General features: G+C 41.4%; 1 protein-coding gene across 3 annotated transcripts in view; it reads left to right on the forward strand.

Moving 5' to 3' along the window:
• The window catches only part of LOC126403077 (metabotropic glutamate receptor 7-like), a 163,401-nt gene that overhangs the window by 126,096 nt on the left and 22,293 nt on the right, over window positions 1–15,012 (forward strand). For all 3 annotated transcript variants that reach the window (XM_050065504.1, XM_050065502.1, XM_050065503.1), the window contains 2 exons: window positions 1,514–1,653; window positions 11,653–12,588. In XM_050065504.1, coding sequence (XP_049921461.1) covers window positions 1,514–1,653; window positions 11,653–12,588 — 1,076 coding nt within the window. The remainder of the gene's footprint in view (window positions 1–1,513; window positions 1,654–11,652; window positions 12,589–15,012) is intronic.

Consider the following 15,012-nt stretch of genomic DNA (forward strand, 5'->3'; position numbering starts at 1 on the left):
TTTAAACAGAAAGACCGATGGGTCAAATGACTCCAGTGGTGCCATTTGTGCATTGTTGATGAGGAATATATGTGCTGTCGCTTTGCATAACAGCAGCTAGTGAGGGATTTGTGGCTCTGGAAATGGACACTTAAGGTCTTGTAAACTGAAATTTGTAATGCACAATGGTGTCACAAAGTCAAAAAGGAACATTCGGGTGCTTGTCTACGGTGTTTTATTAAAATGGCCCCATATACTGTCACCTGAAATGGGCTTTTTCTCTTACTACCTCTGCCTTTCTTCTTTTACAAGAGTGTTTTGGCCTGAAACTTTTGTAGCATGTTCAATGACAAGTGTCCTTGGTTGTAAAACTGGAGGGAGATGAAATTCCCTTCTGGCTGAAAAGGTGCAGCGGCCTTCCATCCAAAAGCCACAAGCTCTGCTCCAGATACAAAAGACAACATGTTCCCTAAAGTGTTTTGGACATATGCTCGTGGTCCTTTCTCTACACTTTTTATAGCCAGAGCTATTAAAGTACTTAATTCCCATGCCAAGTGTCATCAGACTCCCCCCGTCCCATTTCGAAAATGGTATCTCCATTCAGGCTTACGAGCTTCTATATGCAGTGCCAAGGTGAATAGACTTGTAAAATGCAGCAGTTGTTCATTCTCTCTCAGCATTGTGGGATGGTAAAAATGACCTCATCAACAATGCAGACCTCATGTATGAAATAGAGTACAACCGTTTTTTCCCATTAATGCCATTCAACATTTACTCCGGCAAGGAGATCTCTTGTTGACTGACATCTACATTAACACACTATCTTGCACACACTCTGCAGCCATAATTGAGTGATGTGCACACGTGGCAGCAGCTGACAGGCTTGAGAGCTCGCACAAATACACATTTAAAAATCTCATTTTCCTCATGCGTAATGTTTCAGGTGTCCGCAGTCCTCTCTGAGCTAATTAGTTAAATCTTCAGGGCTCTGCTTGAGACAGGCTGCTGCACACTGAGAGCAGATGGGGACCGTATGATGCTTTGGCTGACCTGTTTATCCTCCCTACATCTCCTGTTGTTGTCCACTCTGTGATTGAAATGCATTACCTTTAACCTGCAGAGGTTTGCGTTCATTTGAATTTCTGATATGAGAGCATAGCTGAGAGTTCATATATCTAAGCATGTTTCGAATATAAAAATATATTCCTCCAGAGGCCTTTGTGTGGCCGTGATGATGCATAGGAAGCAGGTGAGGAGGCGCTATATTGGTCAGTAGGGAGCTTGCTTCCCTGTACGTGATTATCATAAAAGTTCAGGTCACTGTGTTCAGAGCTTTTAACTGGGAGTAACAGAGTCAAACACTCTGTGGACCTCTGTGTGGTCCATGTGGGCCACTGCACAGTAAAAGGCAGGGGGGTTAAAAGTTCATGTTTTGCTCTTATTAGAAGAGGTGCTGTGTCCTGTCACACCAGCGTCTAACACTTCTCTATCCTGCTCTCCTTTTTCAGCATTTTCTCTCTCTCACTCTGTACAGGCAGCGCCGGCACCTCTGTTGTGTTTAACAAGAACGGCGACGCTCCAGGACGCTATGACCTGTTCCAGTTCCAGATGACCAACTCCTCCACCCCAGAGTATAAGGTGGTAGGACAGTGGGTGGAGAACCTCCAGCTCAGGGTATGACGATTTACTGATACTGACAACACAGACGAGAAACGCACAGTGTCAGAACGTTGTTTTAAATGCCTGTATCTAAACAGGATGTCTGGGCTCAGCCATGCGAAAAATTTACAAGCATGAAGACTTTCTGTGTTTTCTGAAAATTGAAATCTCTTATGTGACAAGGGGGTGCACATTATTTGCATCTCAAATGCAGAGAGAGCTCAGGTGCAGACACGTTTTACTTTCAGCCTAATTGATGTATTCTAGGTGCAAAAAATGAATCTGTTTGTGCAATTTAGCAAGAAAAGGAAAGTGTTACTCTCTACCCAGAAGATAAATGTTCAAAATTCTTCTGGTATAACAATGAATAGAGAATCATGTTCACACACACACTCACAATATTAGGTTATGTGTTGCCTACAGTTGTGATCCAAATGTTAAATGTATTCCAAAGTCCTGCAGAGTTACTTTTGTCCTATTTTAGCCATAATTGAGCGTGTTTACATGGACATGAATAACCCGTTCTTACTGCTTATCGTGGTTATGATCATATAGAGTGCTGCAGGGATGACATTTTTGGAGGCCGACACAGAAGTTAGCGTCAATGTGATTTTTCCATTGGATTCTGGATAATCGCAGAAAATGAGCTCTGTGGCAAACAAACGTTTATGATACTTGTTCAGCAAGATAATCTCCGCAAATGAACACCACTTTTATGATTTTTGAAGCATAAATGCAAACACAAGAAGTAAAAATTTATCGTTAATTTATAAACAAACTACTCCACGGTTGCATGACTTAACATCGCCACCACAACGAGGCTGTAACTATGTTCGGTATGATGACGTTCTGTCTCATTTGGCATCCTGTTATTAACCGTTTTTTTAAGATGCCTAAAAGCTTCAAAATTCACAAGTGAGGTATTTTCTGTCTAATTTTATGTCGCAGAACAAAATGTCAAAGTCTCTTCAGCTTGTGTTAACCACAGACCTTATTTGAGGCATTTATCCAAAAACCTATTACAGAAAACCTGACTTCAGGATGAGGAAACCAGTAGTGCTAAAATGAACTCATTTGCAGGTTTTCTGACTCATTCCTGCACCACTCTTTTCAAAATATGGTGTTTGCATGAGCAAGGAAGAATCAGATTTCTCATATTCCCCGTTGTCTCACATTGCCAAACATATCTTGCTTTGGCCAATACTAGCGAAAAGTCTGGTTGATATCATCCTAATTCCACACTAAGGGAAAAGAATTCTCTGGCTTGTTTGTCCTTATTTAAACTAATCTCAATCATATTTGGCAGTGCTACACCCAGGACACAGTGACGGTAATCTTGCAAAATAATGTTGGGAGGGAACTAGGATGGAACACTCATATATGGGGAGGCAAGCCTGGCATTAAAATGGCTTCCTGCAAAAGAAAACATTAAACATTAAAAGATGTTTTAGCATTTTTAAGTTGCTAGCTCGGAGGTTGTTGTTTTAAGCAAAGCACGAAATGTGGAGATACTAGTTTAACGTAGAGACGGATTTGAAAACAGTAACATGTTTCCTGTGTATTACATTTATGTGACTTGAGACCATGATCACCAACATAACATAAAGTAATAACAAACGATGGCGCACAGCATGGCTAAAGTACAACAAATGATACATAAACAAAGGAAGGACATTCTTAAAAAGGCACCTAATTTACAAATAACATTTGGCTTATTTAATTGTATTAACAAAATTAATTCACACATCAACAGGCAGTTAAAATAACACTCTGGCAAATACCTTAATTAAAAACAAGATCCCAGAAGTCTCAGATTAATGGAGATGAACAAAGCACCCCGTCTTCAGGTGAAATACAGTAATCTCATATATTAATTCTTCGAGCATCGGCAGTCTAACAGACCAACACGTATCGTCTCTAGATCTTCATCCATGAAGATGGAGATTATTTCACCTGAAGACATAGTACCTGTTTTTGTTGTGTTGTTTTGTTTTGTTATACAAGGTTGTCTGCATAATATGAGACTTGCAGGATCTTGTTTATATAGCTAAAGGTATTTGCCAGAGTATTATTTTAACCACTCTATCTATGTTTAAATTAATTTTATTACAATCAGACAGCCTTGGGTGTTTTGAAAGGCACCTTTTTGAATTAAATGTATTATTATTTTTATTATTATTATGAGCCAGAAGTTATTTGTAAACTAGGCTCCTTTTTAAAGAATGTCGTTCTTTCTACCTGCCTCGCCACAGAGCACCTGTCAGACCAGCCATCAGAGCTGAGCAGCGCTCTCCTCTTCCATTGTAACCTTATCTATAATTCATCACGCTTCCAGTCTTACACTCAAACAAACTATGATACTCGTCTCCCAAACGATTGTCACTATAGAGGTTGCGGATCATCTGGTTTCTGTCCAGCCCTTTACATCTTGCAGTGACTTTAGGGATACTGCTGTTGTTCACTCGAAAATTACAAATAGCCTGCCTGTACTTTTGGTTTTCAAACAACAGACACTTTTCCAGTTTAATAGGCTCACAGCTATTCTGTGGTCCATAGACCTATAGGTCATTGATAAACAATGCAAACAACAATGGTGATAATTTTTCACCCTGTCTAACTCCTGCAAGGCTTGCAAAAAGCTCAGACTTAGCCCCATTAACAAAAATGCATGATTTGATGTTTTTGTACATTTTCATTAATAAAACCAAGAATTTAGCATTAATACCTGCTGTTATCAGCCAGTGTGCATCCCTCCAGACTGCATCACATGCCTACTATAATCAATGAAAGAACAAAACAACATTTTCTTTATAAAGAATACAAATCAACAAAGGGTTTCAGTAAGAAAAGATTTGATCGATGGTGGAGTAACTCTTTTAAATCCTGCCTGAGTTTCCCTCAGGATAGAATTATCCTCACAGAACTTACATGGCTTTGCATTTAATACTTGTGTAACCAGTTTACCAAGAGAAACTCAAGAGTGTGATGCTTCTGTAATTATTACAACCCCAGATGTCACCTTCCCTCTTATGAATTGGCACAAATAAACCAAGCATCCAATCATCAGGAGCAATGCCAGAATCCAAAATCTTGTTAAAAGTAAGAGACATAGGCATGCAGTGCTTTTAAAATACTCATTCAAGACTTCAGCCTTCTTCTGCTGCTTCTCCCGGTTGTAGTTTTAGAATAATTTTGTGTTCACTGAAAGTAGCATTTAAGACTCCACTGTCAAAAATTTGTCCATTACATCATCTTTGAAAAACTCATTCATCACTAAATCCCAGGCAGACAACCTTTTAAAATGCTTGTGAAAGTCTTAAGGCTGAATCGGACAATGTTTCTTATCTTTGCCGCAGCCATTCAGCATCTTCCAATAAAGCCAAAATCCTGTCTGAATTAGGCGGCCAATGACAAGCTTATATCCACAGTCTACATCCTGTGAGCCCGATTATATTCCCTGTATACATGATAAATACGAGTAACCCAGTGCTGATTACTGCACGCTATTTGCGCAGGTGCTGTGAGGTTTATAAAAGCAAACCAGCAATGGGAGATGAGAGCAACAGGAAATACAGAGGACAACAATGTACATTAACTACCACTTGAAAACATTTAAAAAATTAGTGTAATGAGTTTGTCGCACCACAGAAAAATGTGTTATTAAGCACGCAGCCAAATTTGAGTAATTAAAAACATGGCCAAGTGTATGAAATTATGTTTCAAAATCATGATAAAAAGTCAGTATTCACTTCTCTGAGACGCTGGGGGTGTGTCTGCTGAATGTGCTGAAGCCATGCCCACTCACGGGAAAGCTGCAGCCTCTTTTAACTGTAACACTACAATGAATGCTTCCTCTAGCAGCTTTATTGGACTTATACAGCCGCACATTTTTGAGCCACCAGAGCCAAAATTAATTAATTCCAAACCATTTCCAGGCCTGGAAAACAGATTTTGTAATTTCATAACTGTGTCAGGAATTTCATGACTGTTGGAACCCTTCTTTTTGTACAAAACTCGCTTCAGAGGTGAGATGCTTCTACTGTCGCCATTATTTGTATTTCTGTTGCATCACTTGGCTGAAGCCACAGCGGGATTTATAGTTGTGTGGCAGACCCTACATCATAGCCCACGCATGTAGCCTACCCTGTTGTGAGCATTTACACTTGTGTGGTGGTGTGTCTGTGTCACTCTGCAGTTACACCTCCAAAACACTGGTCGGCGGTGGAGGTTTATGTGAAGTGTTGTAAAGTTTAGTTGATTAAAAACACACATTAAACACACATTAAACATGGCTTAATAGAGAGAGTTTCAAACACAAGTACACAAATCAGCTTCACTATAACTCGCAGCATTCACAGACAAAGCACTTGTCTTTATCTGGACACATTTTCCCCACAAATACAACATGCTAACATTATTAGCACAAGCCTATTGCATTTTACATTGCATAAATTAGCCTAGCAACTAGCAATCTTTTCCTCTTGTCCCCCTCCTGTCATACTAAACACGTTTTCCAAACAATACAACATGCTAATGTTATTAGCACAAGCCTATGGCATTTTACATTGTATAAATTAGTAAAGTGACAGGCGGAGATTTCCTCTGCTCATGTGAAGCCAGCATGAATCCCGAAGTATAAATCCCAGAAGGATATGTTACACACAAGACTTAAAATGCTATTTTAGTGGAGGCTTTATTGTCTCCTCAATTTATTATTTCTTATCTGTGAAATAAAAGTAAATAAAAGCTTTGTTTCCACTGATAACAGTCAGCATCACTTAATAACCATAATAAGCTGCACACATGCAACAGTGTTCCAGTATCCTGTTTCAGTTTTTTAGGAGTACTCCAGCTAGCATGTGAGGGTTTCTCCTAAACGGGATAAGGACCTATCCAGGATTCTGAAAATGGGATATTATGTTTACATGCTCAAACACATCAACAGGATTCTCCAAAAACAGATCATTAACGGGTAGTCATGTCCATGTAAACGCACTCATTGAAACATGGTTTTATCAGAGATTATTAAATGTGCAAAAGCTGCTTTTAAGAAGAGGAAAAAATCATGCAATTATTCTGTCAAAGGTTTATAAATCAGTGATACAATGCAGTACTTTTAGTCTGTCACATTTTCATGCTTTTAAAAGAAGGTTTAATATGTTTCGGCCTGTAAAAGGATGTCAGGGCAGGACTAAAATATCAGCGAGGGCTTGATTTAAGAGTTCAACATTAAAAAGACAACAACAGACATTACTCCATTGTTGGAGATCACTGTGCTCCCACTGCATAGGTTTGGAGGAGTGACGGTGAAGGAGTAGGAGGAAGAGAACAACATGTTTCTAACCCAAGTGTCAAACCATATATGTTCAGTCGTTGGCAGCAGAGTGCTGCTGAAGATGTTGATGTTGTTGGAAACTGACACCTGAATAAACACCTCCCATGTTCCTCCTGATGTAGCTTCTCCTGCAGGTTTTACTGTACACGATGAAGCTCTAAATTTATGACATTTTATCAGATGGAATTTAAGGCACACCGAAGAAAGCAAGATAAATCACATGAAAGTTCTCGGTACTTTACAGAAAAACTGAAGGGTTTTACTAGGTAAATATATATTTTTGGCATGTTCAAAAGATAGCAGAACCCAGGGGATAACAACATGGATTGGGCATTTTTCATTTCATGGGAGCTTTAAATAACTTTCTTCAAAAATATACTGTGTAATATCTGGTTAGGCATGGAGCTAGAGACAGCTGCCGCGCTGCTTTTATAGGTGCAAGGTGTTGGTTTTGTAGCTACTATGATAGATCTCGCTGTCACAACACAAAAATGGGCTCGGGTGATTCATGTGGACAATAAAGAAACTGATGAGTTTTATTTTATTTCAAGGCAAACATGGTTCGAAAAAGCCTGTGCTGTATGATGGGATGAAACCTGAGCTGAACATTTCTATGTATTTCTATGGAAGTCAGACTCCACACAAAAAAACATGACATTTACATACAGATGAGTTAACATTTGCATAATGGCTCTCTGGTTCACAAGAATTAAACTCAACTGAATGGATTGGATGGCACAGGTGGAACAGTGTCTGCTGCTGGAGATTTGTGCTGCATTCTGTTTTAGTGTGATTACAAACCAAATGCTGTTAAAGTGCAATTATATTTCAATGCAATAGCTGTCACTTTGTTCAGTAACACATTATGGGGCAGTCTAATTCAAAGGTTGTACAGAGATGAGCATATTCATCGATAAAGAAGTTCAATGTAACGCTGTTCCTCCTCACAAAAGCTCAAATTAACTGTAAAATTAACAACTAAACCAAAACCCAAATGAAAACTATGGCAGCCGTACGAGTCCAAGGTGTCAAAAATCTTGCTTCCGGTCTCCATGGCAACAGAGCTGTTGGTCTCATTACTGTTTCCTCACTGTGTGTAATCGGGAGGTTTTCCAGTGAGCACCATTCATTGTCCAAATAACAAATGGCACCTTCATGCCCCCAGATAAATGGCAGATGATAATCTACCTAGACACCACAGAAACAACACATTTGTCATACAGGTGCACACAACACGAACACACTCTAGATAGGTGTGTGTGTGTGTGTGTGTGTGTGTGTGTGTGTGTGTGTGTGTGTGTGTGCGCGCGCGCGCGTGTGCGTGCTGCAAAGGTGCAGCTGTATCTGCAATTATTGGCAGTAGCCACATTAGGAGGAGGTGATGCTGTTAGTATCCTCAGCTGGATTCCTGTTGTATGTGATGATATTTGGACCTGGTGGAGATTTTTTTTTCTTTATCTGCTGACGTTTACGTTTAAGAGTATCATGAGTTATGTGAGTGTACAGCTACAAGTGGAGAGATAGTCAGAGAGAATTTCCATGTGTTTGATGTTTTCTCACATCAGTTTAAATTCCATTTCACACCACAGAAATGAAAAGATGAGCAGTGAAGGAAAATAGCACTTTCTTAAAGGAATATTTTGACATTTTGGGGAATACACTTATTCCCTTTGTTGCTGAGAGTTAGATGAGAAGATTGGTGCTACTCTCATGTCTGTATGCCAAATACAGCCAGCGTAGTTTAACAAAAAAATCCGCCTACCAGCACCTCTAAAACTCACTAATTAGCACTCTATATCTCGTCTGTTCAACCCGTACAAAATCTGAAGTGTAAAAATGTGAAGTTGTGGTTTTACTGGAGGTTATGTGCAGGACTATTTCTTGGAGTCTTGCTTGAGTCTCACAGTCACCGTGACAGCAGCTGTTGGTTTTTGTATGGATTAAACAAACAAGATACAACACGCTAATTAGTGAGCTTTAGAGGTGCTGGTAGGGGAAGGGCTTTGTTACCTTTGTACAAAGACAGGCTAGCGGTTTCCTTATTCTTTCAGTCAAGGCTGCTAAGCTACTGTAAAATCATCATCAGCTGCAGACTGTTCATATTTAATGGACAGACATGAGGGTGGTATCAATCTTTTCATCTAACTCTCAGTAGGAAAATGAATACGGTATGTGTATTTCTCTTAAATTCCTTAGAAGGTGCCCTGTATGATTTTCTTGTAAACAAAGAAATGTTCAGTCAGGACCCCTTTAATCAAAGAAAACTTTATTTCCATTTGCAGTATTATATTTGGCGGTAGGGCTCTGGTCTAGAGCCTCTCTGCCTTTCCTCGGGCCTATGCAGAAAGCCTAAGCCTTAAGGCAGAGAGAGCAAACCTCCCTGCCCTTCCATGTGCCTACATGAAAAGCCTTAGGCAGGGAGAGCAGCAGCAAAGACCCTCCAGAAACAGAACAGAACAGCAGTTTAAATAGGGTGCCCTGAATGAGATTTGCCAATTGGTTGCATAGAAAGGAATCATCTGATCTATCAGCTGCTCCATTAGTTTATTGGGCTATTTGAGATCAGCTGATGTAGTTAGGATGTGAGCTGAGCTTGACATTGTGTCCTGCCTGAACTAATGCTATGCTCAATTTTTTGAGTGTTAATAACTACAATGCCTTGTGCGTATCCTTGAGTTCTAACAAATGTGTTGAATGCATGTCCTTCCTCATAAAACATGCAAAGCCATGTTTTAGCATTTTAAATCCTGCATTTTTGTAAACCCATGTTTGTAAGCGCGCAGTCTTCTTCCTAATCTCTATAAACAGACATCTTTGTATGTATGCAGAATCTGTAAGCAACGGTACAAGATTTTGGTATCACAGGCTTCTGGTTTTCAGTTTGTGGTCCATTTGTAGTCTGAGTAGTGTTAAGCAATCAGGTTTAAGCAGCAGATAAACAGTCTGTGTGGAAAGCAAACGAGATGGAACGCACTGGTCAAAATGCCATCTGAGAACCCACTGACTATCTTGGTTTATAGAGATTAGCCAAAATTGACCAGCACTCAAAGGATGAAGTCTAAATACACCAGAAGCCTTGAAATATTGGCTGTTGCCCCCACAGATGTATTAAGAGAGCTGGATAGAACATTGTTTGTTCCCTATGAAAGTTGCTTAGTGGCGCAGTGATTTACAGATGCTTCTTTTACAATGTCAAAGTCAATGGGAGAACGGCTTTCTGGGGCCAGTGACATCACATGATGGACCCAGAAGTTGTAGGGTTTGGCCAGTATTTCAAATTGGCTTCAAAGCCCGGCGCTGTTGCAGGGAGCTTGGTTGCCCCCAGAGGCTTATCGTCATCAGACTGAGAGTCAGTGGGCGCCGAGATTTACCTCCTTCTGTGCCTTTGCTGACACATTGCTGTGTTTCTTAATTCAGGATGGTGTATCATGTCACTTTTGTGCATGTGTGTGCTTGGACGTCCTTGTGAATGTACAGGAGACAAACAAAACGGGGCCACGTTACAAAAAAATGCCTTGTGGCACTATTAGAGTTCTGAAACTCCACAGGGTGCCTTTTAAGTCATGAATTCATTTCACAACAAGACAAAATGCACACTACAAAAATTATTACTGGAATTAATTCCTGTTCATTTCCAATATAGTTTTTATGCTATGCTACTCTATGATTTTAATGTAGGTTGTTCCACACTCATTGTCTCAAAGCACCTTTTAAATCTGTCATATTGGGGCAGTTTTAGAGGACAATAAAAATCAGTTTAACAGTCATACCACTAAAATGTGTACTTTGCTGTGTTTTTTGTTTCTTCTTTGTCTTTGTCTTTTTATTTTGGCTCATATATTGCTCTGAAGCTGCTATGTAGGAGAATCTTAAATCTTCTGGTGCTTTTAGAGCCATGGATCAGAGTGCTTTCATAATAAATCAAAAGATCAGCTCAGAGTATAATGAAAGCTTTTTTAACACCCTAACAAAATATGTAAGAGCCCTAAAAAAATCCATTTCTTCACGGCTGTTTTAGGGCCGACTTGTACATTGAGACTATAGTTTGAGCTTAAACCGTGAAACACCTCGGGGCCTTTTCGGATTGGAGTTTCAGATAGTTCTTCAGTGTGTCTGTATACTGCACTTTTCATTTTGATGACAAGATCATAAATAGAAATAGCTCTGCAAAGTCTAAAAGAGGCATTTGCACTCCCAAAGTCCCATTTTCCTTCCTTATCATCGCATATTTCATACCTCACTGGCTTCTGTATTAAAACATAATGTCTTTTGCATTTCACATTTCTTTATTTTTATTTCACTGAACAAAGGTAAGCTCTGTTGCCATGGCGATTTCAATTACTTTCAAGTATTAGAAAAGGCAATCCCTCTAAGAAATTGGCAGGAAAGATGTTGTACTGTATTAGGCTAATTGTTTTGGGTTTTTTTTTTTTTTTTTTTACTTAATTTTTCAGCTGTTCGGAAAGATTGCATTGTGCTGTATTTTTGCAGAGAATGTAGCTTCATGAGAATTACAATGTAGTCTCTAGTGGGCACTTAATAAGTTGCAGATGTTATGTCATGCCAAAAATCCAGGTACTTTTCATTATCCTCATGGTTTTTCATATTCAGTGGTACTTCTGTTTTATGGCTCTGTCGCTAACCATATCATCCTGTGCTGTGTGTCATCTCTCCACCAGCTGGAGGAGCTTCAGTGGCCAGATGGGGAGCAGGAGGTGCCTATCTCTGTGTGCAGTCTGCCCTGTAAAACTGGAGAGAGAAAGAAGAGGGTAAAGGGCATGCCATGCTGCTGGCACTGTGAGCTATGTGACGGGTACCAGTATCAGTATGATGAGACTTCCTGCAGACTGTGTGCCTACAACATGCGGCCCAACCCCAACAGAACCGCCTGCCAGCCCATCCCAATTGTGAAGCTGGAGTGGCACTCTGCTTGGGCAATTATCCCCGTCTTCCTGGCCATGCTTGGTATCATTGCCACCATCTTTGTCATGGCCACCTTTATACGCTACAACGACACACCTATCGTGCGGGCATCGGGCCGAGAGCTGAGTTACGTGCTGCTAACTGGCATCTTCCTGTGTTACATCATCACCTTCCTGATGATTGCCAAGCCTGACGTAGCCGTGTGTGCCTTCAGGAGGATCTTCCTGGGCCTGGGCATGTGCATCAGCTACGCCGCGCTGCTCACCAAGACCAACCGTATCTATCGGATCTTCGAGCAGGGCAAGCAGACGGTCACCGCCCCGCGCTTCATCAGCCCCACCTCGCAGATTGCCATTACTTCTAGTCTGATCTGCGTGCAGCTGCTGGGCGTGCTGGTGTGGTTCGCCGTGGACCCTCCAAACACCATCGTTGACTACGATGAGCAGAAAACCATCAACCCCATGCTGGCCCGTGGCGTGCTGAAGTGTGACATCACAGACCTACAGATAATCTGCTCGTTGGGCTACAGCATCCTGTTGATGGTGACCTGCACCATCTACGCCATCAAGACACGGGATGTACCAGAAGACTTCAATGAAGCCAAGCCCATTGGCTTCACTATGTACACCACTTGCATAGTCTGGCTGGCCTTTATCCCGATTTTCTTTGGCACAGCCCAGTCGGCAGAGAAGGTGAGTCATTTCTTTCTCTCGTGCTTTCTCTCTCTCTCTTTGTTGCCATCCTTCTCTTTGTCTGTCTCTCTCCCTCCTCTCACAAATTTCCCTTTCATTCCTTCGGCCCTGTTTTTATCTTGTCCAAACACATGCACACATGCATATTTGTACAAAATGAAAACACCAACAGTAAAAAAGGGAGCACACTCACACACACTTTGTGACTGTATAAGTTATGGGTTCATTTTCTTTTGATTTCACATTCACATGGCTCTGATGTGCATGGAAACCCACACTAGGACCACCAAAGACAGAAATAGGCATAGAAAGGCGGAGGAAGGGTTGATGTTAAGCACCAGAATCCTGAATTGCCTGAGGAGTGATACGGATGGGGGTGCCGGCAGCTCCAGATGCCATTATCTTAGCTCTCACGCCTCGGGCTCAACATATACTATTATGCCTTATTCTGGAAAGGGAGACAAGCGAGTTGAGGAGGTAGAGGATGAGGAGGTGGAGGAGGAGAAAGGCAGGGGGGGGGGAATGGTGGTGGGGGTAAATAGAAGTTTGATTCAACACATTCCATCTCTTGACAGCTGCGCTCTACTCAACAAAGCATTTGACACCGGGTGCTACTGGAGTTGATTGAGAATATGACATTTTGACCTGACGCGCTAGTCATTGCTTATCTGGGCAGGACTGGACAGAATACAGATGCATTCATCGGCTGGACTCATGAGCTGCGCGTGCTGCCTGGCAGGCTGCGTGTACGAGACGGAGCGGAGGGGAAGTTTTCCACTGACAGAATATCGATGCTGACAGGAAAGTGTTACTCCTAACCTTTTGAGAGGCACGCCGTTCAATATCCTTCCTGCTAAGCTACCGCATGAGATGGATCAGAAACTGATTTTCCTCATCTCAATTTGCTGCTGATTTCATAGATGAATTACACCCTCAGCAGCGATTAGGAGTTCATTATGTTACTCACGGCGACTAGCGAGGCAGTAATGTGTTTATCTTTCCCCTTTATGCAGTTAACTCTTTCCTCACACCAGCTCCTGCCTCACACTCACCTCCAGTTCACACCACAGCATCCTGGTGTAATGGCCTTCGTGGGCGCATTTCTGCTTACTCCCCAGCCACTGCAAGTGAGAAGTGCCTTTGCATGTCTCGATAACATCCTTTCCTAAAGCTGCAGTGTAGTTAAGGGGGAGTGAAGCTATCTCATCCATTATTTCCGCTTACTTACACTTAAAGGGACAGTTCACCCCAAAAATTTAAAATAAACATTTTTCTTCTTACCAGTAGTGCTATTTACCAATCCAGATTGTTTTATTGTGAGTTGCCGAGTTGTTGAGTTATCGACCATAGAGATGTCTGCCCTCTCTTAAATATAATGGAACTAGATGGCACTCAGCTTGTGGTGCTCAAAGCACCAAATAATGGATTTGAAAAACTGACCAGCAATGTCTTTTTCCAGAAATCATGACTCGGGTTACTCAAGATAATCCACAGACCTTGTTGAAAGGTGTTTCATGTAGGAACTGTCGGTCTGCCAATCTACACCTGCCAACCGCATTACCATGCCGCAGAACGAAGGAGGCTTGCGTCTACTGTTAGCTCACTTAGCATCACTGAGCTAGCTAACATTACAACTCAGCCTAGGAGGACGCCATGTTTACATGCTGTCACAAGCCTCTCATCAGTGATACAGCTGGCTGGTGCTGGTTAGATGAAAGAAAATAGTTCCTACATGAAACTGCTCACAACAGGGTATGTGGATTATCTTGAGTAACTTGGTCATAATTTCCGGAAAAAGACAATGCATGTTTTATTTTTATTTCTTTTTTTGGTGTTTTGAGCACCACAAGCCGAGTGCCATCGTGTTCCATAATATTAGAGAGAAGGCAGAAATCTCAACAACTCACACCAAATCAATCTAGATTCATAAATAGCTCTACAGGTAAGAGGAAAAATATGTATTTTTGATTTTGGGGTGAACTGTCCCTTTCAAATTTTCAGGATGAACACACATTCCTCTAGCCTGGTTCCAGACCATAGACCCCGCCCACTCAACTGAGTAGGCTTGCATTACTGGTCTGGCATACTTCAATGAATTTGCGATTTATCTCGTCCAAACGATGGACGGACCAATGAACGCCGGGGGTCTAGCTATTAGCCAATCAGCGCCATGCAGATGTCAAGCTGTACGCCGGTGGGTAACTGGTGAGGATAGCAACAATGGCGACCGCTACAGATCCTACAGACCACATTAACGATGCTATCGAGGTATTTCGCCACTACTCGCGTTAATGGAGGACCAAATTAAGGAAGCTGCTAAACTGGATTTAACAGCGATGCAGCTGAGCGTGCACGACGACGGAGACATTTTAAACGGGCAATGCTCGCTTGTTTTCAGCACCCCCGAGGCATGGATACTGATGA

Source organism: Epinephelus moara, chromosome 16 (assembly GCF_006386435.1).
Source record: "Epinephelus moara isolate mb chromosome 16, YSFRI_EMoa_1.0, whole genome shotgun sequence".
Classification (NCBI taxonomy): domain Eukaryota; kingdom Metazoa; phylum Chordata; class Actinopteri; order Perciformes; family Serranidae; genus Epinephelus; species Epinephelus moara.